General features: G+C 34.7%; 1 protein-coding gene across 2 annotated transcripts in view; it reads left to right on the forward strand.

Moving 5' to 3' along the window:
• The window catches only part of TET2 (tet methylcytosine dioxygenase 2), a 115,717-nt gene that overhangs the window by 61,071 nt on the left and 36,008 nt on the right, over positions 1 to 18,638 (forward strand). For both annotated transcript variants that reach the window (XR_005649859.1, XM_039848779.1), the window contains exons 3-5: positions 11,857 to 15,299; positions 16,962 to 17,052; positions 18,409 to 18,502. Coding sequence is in view for 1 of the 2 variants with exons in the window: in XM_039848779.1 (XP_039704713.1) it covers positions 11,903 to 15,299; positions 16,962 to 17,052; positions 18,409 to 18,502 (3,582 nt within the window). In the remaining variant the exon portion in view is untranslated. The remainder of the gene's footprint in view (positions 1 to 11,856; positions 15,300 to 16,961; positions 17,053 to 18,408; positions 18,503 to 18,638) is intronic.

The following is an 18,638-nucleotide window of genomic DNA, read 5'->3' on the forward strand; positions in this document are numbered from 1 at the left end:
AAAGGTGTACTATAATTTCAGGTGATCTAACGTGTTTATCAGATGTTTTAACAGATCACATAAGATGAAGAAGATGAGAGCAGTCTTCATAATGTGTGGGAGAATGTGTTTCTGATGAATACAGGGTTATATGAAGTCCTTTTAAAACATCTATGTAGTTGCTGTTTCTCATTTCCCTAATGCTTTACCCACTAGAGAATTTCTTTTATTTTATTTTTTCCTCTGGATGGACTAAAATTACTTTATTTATATTATGAAATAATGTTGGCAGTTTTCTTTAGGCCTGGCACATATGGAAATATCTTAAGCTAATAACTCATTGATGAATAATGGGTTTAATGGCATATCCATTAGTAATCTTGAAGTATATTTATTTTATCCTCAAGAATAGCTTTGTTACACCCTACAAAGTTAACTAAAACACAATAAACACTAATTGTTCCAGAATAAGAAAAAGAAAAATGACTAGGTTGTCATGGTAACTGTAGCAAATTAGGACTAGATCGGTATGAAAATGGAGCTGTTCAAGGTTGTACAGAACTTTTCAGAAACACAGATGGCATGCCTTTTGAGGCAATTTGTAGGGAATAAAACACTTTTGAGAAGGAGCAGATTTGATGAATATACTACAGTGCATAATTGCCAAAATGCCTGTGTTGCAAGGATCACTATTATAGAGCTTTTCAATAAAATGTTAGGTATGTTATTAGTTTGTTTCACATTAATATTTTAGATGCCCCAAGGATGTAACAATTTCTTTGACACTAATAGAGTTGTCTTCTACATCTTATAGTTTTCTTTTTCTATTCTTGATTTTAGGGACAGTGTATCTAGTAATATAGAAATATCAAAGCGATTAAGAGCACCTTGGTGAATTGGAATGTTTATTATATAATTTGGCTCCAAGACTTTATTTAGATCTCACTCTGTCAGTGAGACTTACTCTAAATACAGTATTTAAGACTGCAAACTTCAGCCCCTCCCCCATACTCTTGATCTCGCATACTCTTGATCTTGCCCTATTATTTCTTCTTCTTTCTCTAGCTCTCATCGTCTTCTTACTATACCATATAATTTATTCCTTATTATGTTTATTGTTTCTCTCCCCACTGGAATATCAGGTCTAAGAGGGCGGGGATGTTTGTCTCTTTTGTTCAGTGGTATACTGCTATTGGCTACAGCAGTGCCTAGCACATAGGATATGTTCAACAATATTTGTTGAATAAGAGAATGGATTCATTGACAGGTTATTTTTATGACTGCCACTGTCATATAAAAACATTGAATGATTATGAACCCTGTCCTAAATTATATAATGTTCTATTATCACTAGAAATCATTTTATTGGATTTATATAACAGTTTTATTAGAAAAATCATACCTCAATATATACAAGTATTTTTGTCCTATAATTGCCCATCAAATATACCATGATAGTCTCATCCCACGCATCCTCCCTATGGTGTCTTCTTGACTAGATTCCATTATTTTTATAGCATCTTTTGGTTATTAGAACAATTTTATTAAGGTCTTTGAAACTCAGCCCTATTTATCTTAAAACTCCCAGTCAAGCCTGAATCAATACTCCTCTCCTTCCCCAGCACAGGCTTAACCTCTTGCTCCAACACTTGGGCCTGAGAGCAGGAAAGTCTCATTCTGAATACCTACCCCCACCCCACCCCACCCCTCTCTTTTAAGCACCAGACACTAGGAGGTTGGCAGGGCAAGAAAGAATGAAAAAAAAGCTTAGAGCTCCATATGGACCTAAACAAGGCTGTGGGACTTTGGGTGTTTCTATTTTAGTAGCTGACATAGACTGGCCAGTGGAAGCCCTCTGTGAGGCAGGCATCCAAAGACTAGCTCTCTCTTGGCACATATGCATTCTCAGAGGGACCTGCAGGGGCCTCTTACTGTACAGCTCCCTGATACAGAAAGTCTGTCTCCTATTCATCTCTTCTATCACCAGACCCACTTCAGCTTTGCCTGCAGAGTCCACCTTTCTGCTGGAGTCTACTTGCCCACTGGACAGATTCTCAGATAGGGTATCAGCAAGATCAAATACAAACAACTACAGCTTCTCTAGTACATTTTTAAGAAAATTAAAAATGTCAAGCTTTGGATAAAGTATATCCTAATAAGTATGTCCTAGAGAGTGTCCTAGTAAGATCAACCAGCTCACAAGTAGCCATTGTAATGATAGAGTAGACGGAAGCTGATAAATCTAAGTAATTTTTATAATTTATGAGAAACAAATAATGTGCTTGTGACAAATTACATTTCTAATTATGTTTGATGATATTTTTCCTCAGCACATATTAGTTTGATGAAAGTTAAAGCGAGACCAGGAATAAGCCCAAATTTGAAAAACAATCCCAGGATTAACAGATATATGGATGGATAGTTGAGACCTGACAAAAGGATCATCATGCCCATCTTATCGGTTGGAAAACCGGTTGACTAGAACTTCAGACTGTAAGCAGATTTATTTCCAAACTGTCAGTTGTCTCCTCATCTTAAACTCAGACTTCTGTCTGTAAGCCTCTTCTCTAATCTTCAGTGACACTCCTCCTGACACTATTCCCTCAAACAATCTATACGTTATTAAATTTTGTCTTTACTGTTATTTTGAGATAAGAAACAAATTTTAAAACTTCAGACATTGGAATTAAATAGTATCTACTGAGGATTATAAAAAACCTGACAAGTCCTCCCTGTAAGCGTGCAACACACCATGGTGTGCTCAGTGCGTGTGCCCATCATGCGTGTGTCGCTGCTTGTTTAATTAATGCACTTCTGGAACTAACAAGAACATTCTCTGAGACTTTGACATTGGTTTTTTTTCAAGAGTGTGAAATACATCTTCACAGATTTCTTAATATGAAGATTGAAATTTCTCATAAGAAATATAAATATCAGTTTTGCCATAAAATATTAATTCACTTCATATTCTCCATACTTAATGCATATATAAAGCATTCTATTCCAAACTTAACATGTAGCTTGGGTACCTTAATTCTGCTGTTGAAAATAAATGTTTTGAATTGATTATTTTCCTTTAAAATTTTAGCTTTAATATTAAATTAATAAAGAAGTTTTTAATAACATAAGTAATGCCCTATAAAAAACACTTTGCTTGCTACCAGAGTGGGACTTAACCACCATACTAATATTATATATAAATTAAGAAAGAAAGTCAAATTAAATAGAGGGAATTTGATAGATTCAGAAGCTAGGGATCGAAACCAACATTTTAGAGCATTGTCCCCAGAGACATTCACCAGATAATGCTGAGGCCTATTGTCTTGTACATATCTTGAAATAAAGGTGTAATTGACACAAAATCATATCCCATTTTGGTAGGAAGACTCTAGAATAGTTTTGGAAATAGTGCCATCTACGTAAGACATGTTGACAAATATATCGTCTTTATTCAACATTTTCCATGTCAAGAACTAATTAATTCCTAGGACCCAAATTACTAACAGGGGCAAAGCCTGTCAGTGGAGGTGACAGAGACATACATAGTAGTTTCCTAAAGCTGATGTGGTCTTTCAGTAGATAGAGTTCCTGCAAGTAATTAGTCTTAAGAACTGACCCCCCAATAATTTGCATAAATCAATAAACAGGACTCATCTGATGATGGCAGAGTATTTTATATACTTTTAACATTAGAACATGAAGTCAAAGATTTTTTTATAGAAAAAAATGTATTGCCTTATAATAAAGCAACTATATAGATCTATAAATTGACTCTTGTCTCCTTGAAAAAAGCTGACATAAGATTTAAATGATGTGTATTTTTTTCTCTTAGAGCAGTAAAAGACACACCACCAACAAAATCAATAAACCAAAAAATAAAAGCAAAAACAAAAGCCCTCTTCACAAATTTTGAGCATCATCTACAGCTTTATGTGGTGAGAGATACAGCTTCCATTCTTGAGTGATTCAAAAAGAGTCAAATGGTATTGAGCTAAATTACAACCCTAAATGCATATTGGTGAAATGAGATGCTGATCCATTTGCACACTAATGTGCTATTTTTAAGTCATGCATCATAGCATCTTCAAAGAGGCCTGTCATAATTATGATGGATTAGACTGCAGAGTCAGTCCTAGATGCAGTAATTGTTTCACAGATGCTGCCGATGTGACTTGAATTCATAATAAATTACTGTCAAAGAGGAGGGAGAAGGAGCAAAATCAAATACCAAAGGAAAACTGCTGTAGCTAAAACCTGTTTTGGGCTTAGGAAACCTAAATGTTAGCTACTGTTCAAAAGGCCAGTACTTTTAACTGAGATAAACATGCTTTATAAATGTGTACTTCTGACACAGAGGATGAAGGTTTACATTCATGGCATTTTTATTTAAAGTTCTCAATCTCTGTCTCTCTCTCTCTCAGCTTTTGAAAAATTATTCTGGAGCATTAACTGAAATCATAGAGTGGCCATAACATATTATTGCATAATCCTATTTATATTACATTACCTGGCTATAATTTGACCTTTAGAATTTCCAAAAATATTGGTGGAATTTGTAACTGATACAACTCTTTTTGGTTCCTTAGAAGGCCATACTTTATGGGGAATATTAGACTATTAGACTAAAAGGATAAACATTATATGTCTTGTAGGATCTAAATCATGACATTTAAAATTGTAATTTAATTAACACCTGTCATTTATGTAAGTAATTTCTAAAACTGCCTCTTTAGGCTTTAAAAAAAATGCCAAAGCTGGTTTGAGAATTTGAGTGTTACGTTTTTGTCCATTCTTAAGTTTAAGTCACTTTGTTGTCTTTTTAGTAAACCTGTGAAGAAAACTCCTGCCGTACCATGTAATCAGAAAACACACGCACGTGTGTGTGTGTGTGTGTGTGTGTGTGTGTGTGTACAATTTAAATAATGAGCTACTTATTACATTTTGATTAGCAAAGATAACTGTTAGAGTAAAGCAGATAAACTTTTCCTAGGTCAAGGGTTCAATAATCAGAAAAACTTTCATAAGTCATTTGTTGAATATTTTTTTTTTTTAATGTACGCCATTTAGTTGGGTTTGTTTTTTTTTTACATAGTCTCCTCTGTACTTGATGACAACTGATAAGTGTTTTACTTAGGGCACTAGTTCTGCCTCAGTGATATTAATGGATATGTTTGCTGAATGTTCATTGTCATCCTTTTAAAATTAACTTTGACTTAATGGGACATGTATTTTTTACTAACACAAGAGGCAATGAAGGTTGATATGGTAGGCAGAACCTGACATCTAGAAGTGCTTTTCCCCTCTCCTGTGCTCCTGTGGCACTTGAACAGTCACTTTCTCTTACGATAACCATAGTCCAGGGCAGTGTAGCACCTGTGCATCTTTGTGTTAGCTCTACTCCATAGCGCTTGCACTGAGGGTAGTTTAAATAATGCTTGACTAATGAACTGTGAACTATCAACTTCACAAATGAACTAATGAGCATAGAGCTCCAATTCTCTCAATGACATTATCAGTGGATCTGCATAAATTGTCCTCAAATATTTCAGAGAAAAATCATCAGCAACCCAGCATTGATTGAAAAGGTAATCAAAAAAGATAGCAAAGAAGGGATCAGAATAACTCTGTGGTAACTTCAAATTCCCTGTACTAAATGTTTACGTTTTCTTTTTTTATCTATTCCAATCCACACAAAGAAATGATACCTTGATGAAATAACATGCAAAATGCCTTTAATAATTCTAATAATTACAGGCCTACAGACATGTAATCATAATTTTTTTTCCCTAAACCTGGAAAAAACTCAAATGTTCGCTAAGTGTGAATTTATTAACCTACTCCCTGAATTGTGTGTTTTTCTTAGTATTATGTGGCAGGAAGCTCTGTGGAGCTGCCAGTCTAGCCCCTGTGAGAGTGATTATTTTGTTGCCTAACCTTGAATTAATTGTTCAATTTTTATATCTGTAAAATAAGAGAATGGACCTAGATCCTTTATTATATTCTGAATGTTTTAAATACATTTGTTAGCACCATCATTGTCACATCTTATCACTCATTTTGAATATGTCACTTTAAAATTTTTTAGCCTTCTGGAAATTCAAATACTGTTCAGTAATTCTATGGGCAAAAGGAAGGCTACCAAAATAATGTAGCATGTATTTGATCTCAGGGAACTTTCATTCTTTTGGCAAAAGGGGAGGTAGTAATATGATTTGTTAATATTTTGGTAGTTGCAATAGTAGTGTGCTTAGAACCAGATTGTAAGTTTGCAAGAGCAGATTGTGAAAATTTCAGGAATTTCATGAAATAGTGGTTGATAGCTTGAAATCATTCATGACCCATAAGAGCATCTCATATATGATAAAAGCTTCTATTCATTTTAACATTGCAACTAAATACTATAACATGAAGTATATGAAGTATTGACACCATGTAAAACATGCCTGGTAAACAACCAGTCCTCCTTTCCAGATTTGCCATAGGCTCTTCTGCTTATGCTCTTGCATAAACAGTTTTAAGAAAAACAGTTTTAAGAAAAAATTAGCACCTTAATTTTGATTGGCCAATGTCCTCTTAGATGAGTCATTGTCCCTGTTGTAGAATTGAGTCTCATTCTAAAATAATGTATTTTTATGGATACGATTTTATTTGGCATATATTACCACATACAAATCTTCAATAGCTGCTATTACTTTAAAAAGCTTTTTAATATTCAGTTGCATAAGGAAGTAGTATCCTAATTGGTACTATACATTATATTAATTAAATATGATATAATTAATATTATATTAATTATATAATATTATTATATATAATAAATATATAATATATAATATAATAAATATATATAATAAATATAATATAATAAAAAATTATTATATTAATTATATAATATTAATTATATTAAATGTTCTTTGGTATAGAAAAAAAAATAAGGATATTTAATCTCAAACTCAAAAAAAAAAACCAAATTATGAGAATTCAAAGTATTTCTGATACCAGTCACTTACAAGAGCAGATATGAATGAATAACAACTCTCTTAGTTCTTGGTCTCTGAGAAGAAAAAGCAATGTCACACGAAAATATCTCTATAGCAAAAGTTTATATTCTTTCAAAAACCAGTTTAACTTTGGGAAAAAAATTTTTCTCCCTAAATTTGTAAAAATTATTAACTCTATTTTCCCTGATTAACAGGTAGATATCTGCAAAGATTATCTCAAAAGATTTTTTTGTTTTCTGCATAAATTATTGACTTTATGTAAGCTTGAAAAACTTTGTAAAAATGACCCTATAAAAATTACAACACAAAAGCTTTTTCAGTATTTCTACAATGAGCAAAATGGACAGATCTCATTTCTGTTTTTTATTTTATTAAAAATAAATAATGCTTGCCAGTGTCAGTATAAAAGCACTGGGTGATTGAAAGAGTGCTGTGCAAGTGAGTTACAGGATCATGTAATATTCCAGGATATATACACAAAAAGTGTGGTTTAGGACCTATTGAATCAAAGAAAATATTTTTTTTCCCCTCTAAAATGGTACTTTATTGGTTTAAATTTTCTGAATCAGTTTCATAAGCCAATAAAAAATAATCCTTGAATAACAAATTATCTTCATTCTAAAATGGAAACATAATATATAAATTTCCTGCCTCCCTGAAAAAGTTAACCATTAATTTTCCACATCCGTGGTTGTGCTCAATAAAGGAATTGCTGTCACACAATAGTTCTGATAATTCGTTTAAATTAGTGTTTAAAAATGCTTACTGTGTTTAAAAACTCCATATTGAAATAAATTTCATTTTAAGTCACCTTCGTTTCTTCTTAGGAGCTGTTATTATGCTCATAAAAGATTTGCAAACTCCTATCTATTGTAATTCTGGCCTTAACATTTCAAAGAATATCCAAATTGTGGGCATAATAGACCATAATATATTAAATGCTGAAAATATGTATACCTAGAAAATTAAGTAGGACAATATATATTGTACATGGATCATGCAAGTTTTATATAACAAGTGTACACGTGTACATGTAAATACCTTTTGATTGGTGTATATGTGAATTAACCTTACAGTTGCCAAAAGAAAATATTTTTTTTGTTGTATTTGGAAAACTAATTGACCTAGTCTATGAAGGATTTATTTGGGTTTATTTCTGTGCTTCTTAATTTTTGAAAAGTAGTAGTACTCCTGATTTTGGAGCATTGTTTTATATCAAAAACTACAAATTAATTTTAATGATTCTAAAACCTAGAGTTTTTTTATTAAGGGCTGTTGATAATTAAGAGTATTAGTCTAGCTCAAAGCTCTCCAACAGAACTACAACATATAAGCCACATATGAAATTTTAGATTTTTTAGTACCCACATTAAAACAAGTAAAAAGAAACAAATGAAATTAATTTAATGATATATTTTACTCATATCCAAAATAGTACATTTCAACGTGTAATAAATAATTTTTAAAATGAGTTATTTTATGGATTTGTTTGTTCCACACTAAGGTCTTTAAAATCCAGTGTGTATTTATATTTATAGCCCATCTCAGTTTGGACTAACCACATGTCAAGGGCTCAATAGCCTTATGTAACTAGGGGCTATGCATATCTAACCCATCCCTTAATATTTTGAAGGAGGTCTAGCAGCGGAACTAAAAACACTTATTTGCTCTGCTATTTTTTGTCCAATAGGAATTATGACTTTTTAATTTGTTTTATTTATTAATTAATACATATGCATAAAAGTTATAGAAACAACAAACAGTTTAATCTCCTTCCCACTGCTATTTTCCAGCCTCCCCATTCCTTTCCCTGGAGGCAAAGTATTATTACCAGTTTGTTGTATATTCTTGCAGAACTGACTTTATATTTATTTTTGTAAATGTACAGATTGTGGCATTTTTATACATACTGTTCTGCAGCTTGCTTTATTTCATTTAATTACTTGAAAATACTTCCATCTAAAAATATAGGTTGTTTATTTTTGCCATTACAAAAGATTGTGCATACATCTTTTAACGTATATTAGCATATTTGTTAGATAAGTTCCTGAAACTGAAGGGTCAAAGAAAGTTTCTGTGGAATACTGTAGATATCAGTAAATTGTCCTCAATTGCATTAATATCAGTTTTGACTCCTGAGAACCATCCAAGGGAGTGTCTGTTTCCCTATATGCTAACCAACATGGTGTATTATCAACCTTTTTTATCTTTGCCAATTTTAGAAAAAAACAGTATCTCCTTGCAGTTCTAATATGCATTTATTTTTACGAGTGATACAGGATATCTTTTTAAATATTTAAATGCCAGTTGCATTTCATTTTCCGTGAACTGCCCATGTCCTTTGCTCATTTTTCTATTGGATGGTTGGACTTTTCCTTGTCACTTTGTGTGTTTTTTATATTTGGAAAAGTTTTATATGACTTTTTAACTTTGCTTATTGGTTTATTTTTGCACGTATAAATTTTACAGAACTTTTTAGTATATAATGGCTTTTAGATTTTGTATCACAAAGAACTTATCTAGTCATTATATATTTTTTTCAGGTTTTCTCAGAGTTTTTAATTTTGGGTGGAGGGGCTGTTTTCCATTTTCAAATGTTAAATCTATCTAGAATTCATTTTTGTATGAGATGTAAGGGATAGATACAATTTTATCATTTTTTTTTCAAAAGACTATCCAGTTGTTCCAATATCAGATTTATTTGAAATGTCATCATTGCCTCAAACCATATTTCTGTTTGTATCTACTTCTGGACATTCTATTCAATTCCATCGGTCTTATTAACACTCTGTTACCTACTGATGGCAAAGCTGTTTTAAATATGATAGCTTTTGTTGCTTTTTAATATCTTTTAATTTGGCTATTGCCCTGTCCAGGCCCTATTACAAATCTTTTTCAGATTATTCTTGGCCATCCAATTTGTTTATTTTTCCACATAAACTTTAAAGTCAGCTTCTTTAATTCCTGAAAACATTGTTAGTATTTTTATTGAAAGTACATTGAATGGTTTAATTTGACAACTATCAAAGAACATATTATACCTTTCTACTTGTTTTGTTTTTGTGTTTGTGTACTCTTCATTACTGTTTTAAAAGTTTATTCAAATAGGTCTTCCATGTTTCTTTTTAAGTGTATTCCTAGTGTTTCAAAAATATTTTTTTCTATCACAGTATTTTATTCCACTAAAGCTTCTGACTTGTTTTTATATATCAAGGCTATTGATTTTTTTTTTCTTCAGCTACTTTACTGAATTCTCATCAACTGCAACAGTTTTTCCATTGATTCTCTTGGTTGACCAGTATACAATCTTATTATCTACAAATAATGATAATTTTAGTGTTGATTTCCAGTGTTTATATCTTATTTCTTCCTTTGTTTTATTTGTCTTAGTTAGTAAGCATTGACTATTTTAATAGAGCTTTTTTTATTGCCCAAAGACAGTCTTGATTTTTTTCTACTTACATCCTTAAAATAAATGTAGTGAGAAAAACTGTGGGAAAATAAAGCATAACTGTATCATGAATGGTACAGCATTTACTTTATATAATGGATTATTTATGTTTTTTAATACCTATTTCTTCCTGCTTTCTCTGTCACTTGCACTTTGAAATCTCCATCAGTAGTGGTCTAAAAAATGTTTGATTGAATGATTAAATGATCATAAAATGAGCAATTTTATATTAATCTAGTAAAACTGATTGGATGCTCACTCGATACTAAGTACAAACATGAACAGAGTAGAGTATTCTTAAGGAGTTCAAAGTCCAGTAAGAGTTAAAAAAAAAATACAATTGAATGTGATCTGTTCAGTGGTAGACCGTATGTAAGATATATAAGCAGCATAGAAATGGGGGTGATTAATTCTCTTGGAAAAATCAAAGGAGGAATCCTAGGGGAGGTGATATCTGAGACAGTTTTAGAGGAACACATAGGAGTCACTGGGCAAATAAGGGGACTAAGAAAGCTCTCTGGGCAGATAAAACAACAACATTATGGAGGTCTGAAACAGCTTACATGTTTGTATATTTACAAGCTGTTGTTAACAGCTGGAGTATAAACTGTGAGAGGAAGTAGGAGGAGAGAAAAATAGAAACCTGCATACGAAAAACCATTAGGAAGGAATTCTCAATTGAAATGAGTAGCCAGCCCCTATAGAAGAAAACACAGAATCACCTAGAAAGGGCACTTTATAAATAACACTTTTCACCCCTATCCCATCCCCTGGGATGTTACTACAGGGAGTGTGCCTTATCTTTCAGGTGCATTTGAGTGAAAGAGTGTGAGAACTACTGATGCAGGCAATGCGGAGCCAGTGAAGTGTGCTGAGGAGAGTACGACAGCGATTTGCATTTTAGAACCTTCTCTTTGATGACAATCTGAAGAGCCTTAAGGACTGGGGAGAGAACAGGCTGAGGAAAAAACCCTTTAAAAGGCTACTGCAGTCGATAATGAAGCAAGATAATGTAGATCTGGTTATCGAGTGGCAGTGACGATAATTCACGGAATATACAGGAAATGGAATTGATAGAATTTAGGAAGTGATTTGCTATGTAAAGTGCTAGAGAAGACAGAAAGGAGGTTGTCTTTCTCTATTTTCTTAGCATTTTGACACCGGGAGTTATTTGTCACATTAATCGGTGAATCTGATCACCTTTGTTCTTCATGACCATAAATATTTGAGAGTTGCTGGGAAGACAAGAATAATCATTTCCTGAGTAGCTATTGGTTGTCACCCTGAAACATGAAAACGAGTGTCATAGTTTGCTGTGTCTAGAAATTCCAGTACTATTAATGACATGATTGTTTTCTAAGATGTATTATTAGCGTTAGATATGTATTGATTGATGCATTTTAATTTTTGTTTCCATGCTCTTAGAATTCATCCAGAGGGCAGCCTTGTGGATGGCCCCGAAGCAAGCCTGATGGAACAGGATAGAACCAACCATGTTGAGGGCAACAGACTAAGTCCATTCCTGACACCATCTCCTTCTCCTGTTTGCCAGACAGAACCTCTGGCTATAAAGCTCCAGAATGGAAGCCCATTAACTGAGAGACCTTATCCAGAAGTAAACGGAGACACCAAGTGGCAGTCTTTCAGAAGTTATCATGGAATACCCTATATGAAAGGAAGCCAGAACAGCCGTGTGAGTCCAGACTTTATACAAGAAGGTAGAGAGTATTCCAGGTGTTTGCAAAATGGAGGAATAAAACGCACGGTTAGTGAACCTTCTCTCTCTGGGCTCCATCAGAACAAGAAATTGAAACAAGACCAAAAGGCTAATGGAGAAAGAACGAACTTCGGGGAAAGCCAAGAAAGAAATCCAGGCAAAGGCAGCAGTCAACCAAATGTCTCCAATTTGAATGATAAGAGAGAATCTGTGAGCTCTGTAGCCCCAGCAAATGCAGTTAAAGATGTCACCAGTTTTTCAACACATAACTGCAGTGGGCGTGAAAGTCCAGAGCTTCAGATTCTCAATGAGCATGAGGGGAAAAATGCTAACTACCATGACAAGAACATTGTATTACTTCTTAAAAACAAATCAGTGCTAATGCCTAATGGTGCTACAGTTTCTGCCTCTTCCATGGAAAATACACATGGTGAACTCCTGGAAAAAACACTGTCTCAATATTATCCAGATTGTGTTTCCATTGCGGTGCAGAAAACCACATCTCACATACATGCCATTAACAGTCAGGCTACTAATGAGTTGTCCTGTGAGATCACTCACCCATTGCATACCTCAGGGCAGATCAATTTCCCACAGACCTCGAACTCTGAGCTGCCTCCAGAGCCAGCTGCAGTGGTGACTGAGGCCTGTGATGCTGATAATGGCTGTAAACCAGCTGCAGTGCTAGGTACCTGTCCCTTTCAGAAACCAGAAAAACAGAAATCGGTTTTTGAGATTTGCCCATCTCCTACAGAAAACAGTAACATCCAAGGAACCACAAAGCTATTATCTGGTGCAGAATTCTGTTCAGGTTCCAGCAGCAATTTGCAAGCTCCTGGTGGCAGCTCTGAACGGTATTTAAAACAAAATGAAATGAATGGTGCTCACTTCAAGCAAAGTTCAGTGTTCACTAAGGATTCCTTTTCTGCCACTGTCACACCACCACCATCACAATTGCTTCTTTCTCCCCCTCCTCCTCTTCCAGAGGTTCCTCAGCTTCCTTCAGAAGGAAAAAGCACCCTGAATGATGGTGTTTTGGAAGAACACCATCACTACCACAACCAAAGTGATACAACTCCTTTAAGGGAAGTGAAAATAGAGGGTCAGTCCAAGGCACCACCATCCCAGAGTCCTAATCCATCTACACATATATCCAACCACTCTCTGATGCTTCCAGAAAGGCTTCAGAGTAATTGTGTTAACAAGAATGACATAAGGACTCCAGGAACAATGACTGTTCCATTGTGTTCTGAGAAGACAAGACTAGTATCAGAACATCTGAAACATAATTCACCAATTCTTGGTAGCAGTGGGGTTTCACAGGACCACTGCCAACAGTCGATGGGACACAAAGAGCGAGAGATTCTGAAGGGTCGAGACAAGGAACAAACACGAGATTTTGTGCTCCCAAAACAGCCCTATCTGAAACCAGGATGGATTGAATTGAAGGCCCCTCACTTTCATCAAGCAGAATCCCATCTAAGATATAATGACGCATCACTGCGGTCAATTCTTCAATGTCAGTCCAACTCCTCCAATCAAATGACCTCCAAACAATACACTGGAAATTCCAACACGCCTGGGGGGCTCCCAGGGCAAGCTTATATCCAGAAAATAATGCAGCCGGAGCAGAGGCCACAAAGGTACCAAATTGAGATAAAACAAGGGCAGTCTCAAGGTACGATGGACCAGCATCTCCAGTTCCAAAAACCCTCACTCCAGGTGCACTTCAAGACAGACCTTTCATCCGAAGCTCACATGCAGTCACTGTGTGCCCCTAGACTTCATTTTCAACAAAGACCAGATTCCCAAACTGAGAAACTCATGCCCTCAACAATGAAGCAGCACTTGAATCAACAGGCTTCAGAGACTGAGCCATTTTCAAACTCATACCTTTTACAACATAAGCCTCATAAGCAGGCAGCACAAACGCAGACATCCCAGAATTCACATCTCCCTCAAAACCAGCAGCAGCAGCAAAAATTACACATGAAGAATAAAGAACAAATGCCCCAGACTTTTTCTCATCCCCAAGGCAACAATGATCTGCAAAGAGAAGGATCATTCTTTAGCCAGGTTAAAGTGGAAGAATGCTTTCGTGGTGAAAATCAGTATTTGAAATCAAGCGAGTTCCAGACTCATAATTCCCAAGTGAGATTGGAGCACATACAGAATATGAACAGTAGAAATTCTCTCTATGGTCAGATCTTGAAATCAAGTGCAAGCAAAGTGCAGATTTCTTGTTCAAACAATACACACCTAGTTCCAGAGAATAAAGAACAGACTATAAATCCTGAACTTTTTGCAGGAAACAAGACTCAAAACTTGCATCACATGCAATATTTTCCAAATAATGTGACCCCAAAGCAAGATGCTCTTCACAGGTGCTTTCAAGAACAAGAGCAGAAGCCTCAACAAGCTTCAGTTCTACAGGGATATAAAAGTAAAAACCAGGATACGTCTGGCCAACAAGCTGCACAACTCACTCAGCAAAGGTACCTGATGCAAAACCAAGCAAATGCTTTCCCTGTGCCTGACCAGGGAGGAAGTCACATTCACACCCCTCCTCAGAAGGACATTCAAAAGCATGCTGCTCTAAGGTGGCACCTCTTACAGAAGCAAGAGCAGCAGCAAGCCCAACAATTCCAAACTGAGTCTTGCCATAATCAGACTCAGAGGCCAATTAAGGTTGAACCTGGATCCAAGCCCCATGCTTGTATGCATCCCATGTCAGAAAACAAATCATGGAAAAAGATAACTAAGCAAGAGATTCCACCTCCAAGCTGTGATAATGTACAGCAAAGGAGCATCCTTGAGACCATGGAGCAACATCTGAAGCAGTTTCCAGTCAAATCATTATTTGACCATAAGGCTCTTACTCTCAAATCACAGAAGCAAGTAAAAGTCGAGATGTCAGGGCCAGTCACGGTTTTAACTAGACAAACAACTGCTGCAGAGCTTGATAGCCACACCCCAGCTTTAGAGCAGCAAGCAACTCCTTCTTCAGAAAAGACACCAACCAAAAGAACAGTTGGTTCTGTTCTCAATAATTTTTTAGAGTCACCATCCAAATTACTAGATACTCCTATAAAAAATTTATTGGATACACCTGTCAAGACTCAATATGATTTCCCATCATGCAGATGTGTAGGTAAGTGCTAAAAATGTCCCGAGACACATGGTGTTTATCCAGAATTAGCAAATTTATCTTCAGATATGGGATTTTTTTTCTTTTTTTTTAAAAAAAAAATCTTGAGTCTGGCAGCAATGTAAAGGCCCATAAAAAATCTGAAGCTTACATTTCTTGTCTTTAAATTACAAATGCTTGTGCTGTGCAAGAGAGAACCTCACTTGCATTCAATTCTTCCAAAAATTAAAACAATTGTGCATGCTCATTTTACCGCCTCTTCAAACCCTTTGAAATATAAAGGTATCTTTATGTTTAATCAATCTATTTAACTCCTTATATATCATTTTCTGAAGAGCAGCCAGGTATTAAAAACATCTATTAAAATGAGAAAATAACTGCCATATGCAAACAAACATAGAAGCTTTTAATATTTTTAATTCAGGGTTGAATGTATTAATAGTTTTACAAGATTAATTTCTAGAAAAGGGAGCAATTATCTTCAGTCTTGGTGAGATGGGGGAAATTGTAATGCTGAAGTTCTGAATACTCATGAAGTTGTCCTTTCTCTGTTTATACACTTGAAATATTATGTGATTTATATTCATTTTGGTTCTATTTCCTCTTTAAAGTTTCATCTTTTTGATATAAAATATGACATTTCCTTTTTTTAAACACCTTTTTGATAAAATTCAAGACACATGATAAGTCTGATGGAATAGGGAAACATTTTGCTGATAAATGCAGATTTTATACATATATATGTGGAGATCGTAATTATAGCTACTCAGCTGGGATACAATAGAAGACATTTGAAAAAAAAAAAATTGTTAAACTAATGTCGCTAATGGTCCACCCACCTGATGTTACTCCTCTTACCACGGGACACAACACATTTTATAGAAGAATGGAGGGAAGATGCCTACTGCCTTTTCGTGTGTGGTCAGTATTAGGTTGCCTTACGGGGCTAAAGTGCCACACATGTCATAGATAACATTAGGTAAGTTATAAGCGCCTTCACTTCCTTCTCCTAGCACTCTAACCCTTCCCCCCATCCCTTTTTCATCTTTGATATTTTGCAAGAGCCTCTTCCTTTTACCTGACCCTCTCTCCATTATTTCTCTCATCTTAAATTGTTCTAAAGTACATACAAATATGGGTCTGAGGTCAATGTTTTTGTTTTCAAAACAGTAACTGAATGTTGTGGAGAAACCAGAGGAGAAAAAGGTATCTTGACAATAAAAAGCAATATCCTGGGGGTGAGATAAGACAGGAAATTTTATTTTTACTCTTTTAACATCCTAGTCACAGGCACGATTCAAGTTAGCCATAAAAAAATTTTTTTCAGGTTAAAAAATTTTATTTTAGTTGATATTACATATAATATATATCAAAATTCCCATTCTGTTTTCTTTGTTCCACTTATTTGGTATAAAATAATTTCTTATCCCATATCTGAAATATAATTTAATATATTTTTATCCAACAGCCAGCATGTACATATACTTAATTATTTTGCACATTTTCTAATAGATTAGTCCATCAATTTACTCATTTTAAAGAAAAAAATGTGTAAAGTCACATTTAGGGCCCTTAATGTGCAGTTGGGGGATAAGCTTTGTGGATGTAGCCTTTATATTTAGTATAATTGAGGTCTAAAATAATAATCTTCTATTATCTCAACAGAGCAAATTATTGAAAAAGATGAAGGTCCTTTTTATACCCATCTAGGAGCAGGTCCTAATGTGGCAGCTATTAGAGAAATCATGGAAGAAAGGTAATTAACGCAAAGGCACAGGGCAGATTAACGTTTATCCTTTTGTATATGTCAGAATTTTTCCAGCTTTCACAAACAAAGCAGTAAACAATTGTAAATTGAGTAATTATTAGTAGGCTTAGCTATTCCAGGATTGCCAACACTACACACTGTGCTATTCACCGGAGAGTCACAATATTTGACAGGACTAATAGTCTGCGAGCTGGCACAGGCTGCCCACTTTGAGATGGATGCCAGAAAACCCAGGCATGAACAAGAACCAGCCAGCCATTCTGTCAGACACAAGAGTGCTGGCACGGACTGCAAGGAGAGGCCCACTCTGGCTCTCCCACTTGATGATAAAGTGTCAAAGAGGAAGAGGGGGGGATGTGGTATAAAAAAGGAACCATTGAGTTAAATTCACCTAGCATTGTAAAGGAGTAGTTATCTCTAAGAAAGTTGTCCCTTTGTATGGACAAAGGGCAAGTGTGATATACTGAAGAGAAATGGAGACAGATTCTATTTATAGCCGAATTTTCTTTTATACTGTCAGCCACAGGTATGCAAGTATTTACCTGAATCTACACAATTACTCCTGCATATAAAATACTCATAAGAGCAAGATAATTAATGCAGAGACTTTCATATAGGTATCCACAGCTCTTGAGCTGTTGCTGTGCTAGGGTGCCTTTTCTTTAAGAGGTAGGCGGTGTTATTAAAATACATTAGAAGACACTTTGGGCAGCAAGGACATATTTTGCATAATTCTTGCCCCATTTCTAAATTAGCATGTAGAAATTCACTAAATAATTATCTGGTGCCTCTTTTTTTTCTTTATTAGTGAGTAGTAAGTAGTGACTTGGTCATAAGGGAAAATATAAACTATTTCTAGAACTAGCCTATAATTTCAAAATTGCTGGATTCTAGTTATTTGCCAGCCTTCTTTTTAAAAGTATGAGTGCGTCTTTGAGGAACAGTTCTAACTAAAATCTATTGATTCCCTAAATTTTAAAATAGCTAAATTTAGTAAAGGACAAAAATCAAATAGTATGTATCTTAAAAGACTGAATTTAGCTAACTTAAAAAAGTTTCATATTTTGGATATTATGTGTAAAATAAGCTTTCCCATTATTTTCACCCAACATATAATTTCAAAATGGTTTATTACAATTATCAACATATTTTGATACTGAAGTAAAACAAGGCTTAAAGTCTGTTATCCAGTTTGCTTGGCTTAGAGCTATTTAAAAAAATAAATTATTCATTTCTCAGGATGTGGTCATAGAATAAAGTTATGCTCAAATGTTCGGTATTTTGGATGCCACTTGGATTCATTTGCTAATTTTACATGTGTGTGTTTCTGTGGATTTCTTTAAGGTTTGGACAGAAGGGTAAAGCTATTAGGATTGAAAGAGTCATCTATACTGGTAAAGAAGGCAAAAGTTCTCAGGGATGTCCTATTGCCAAATGGGTAAGTGTGAATTGACAAGGTTTTGGTCTTCAGTCTTGGGTATTTTGATTCATTAATCTAACCCTGAGACGTGGGTTACCCAGATGAGTCATTTATGTCAGCTAAAAAGATATTGCTTACATTTATTTTATCATGT

The sequence above is a fragment of the Pteropus medius genome, unplaced genomic scaffold (assembly GCF_902729225.1).
Source record: "Pteropus medius unplaced genomic scaffold, Ma_sr-lr_union100, whole genome shotgun sequence".
NCBI classification, from domain to species: domain Eukaryota; kingdom Metazoa; phylum Chordata; class Mammalia; order Chiroptera; family Pteropodidae; genus Pteropus; species Pteropus medius.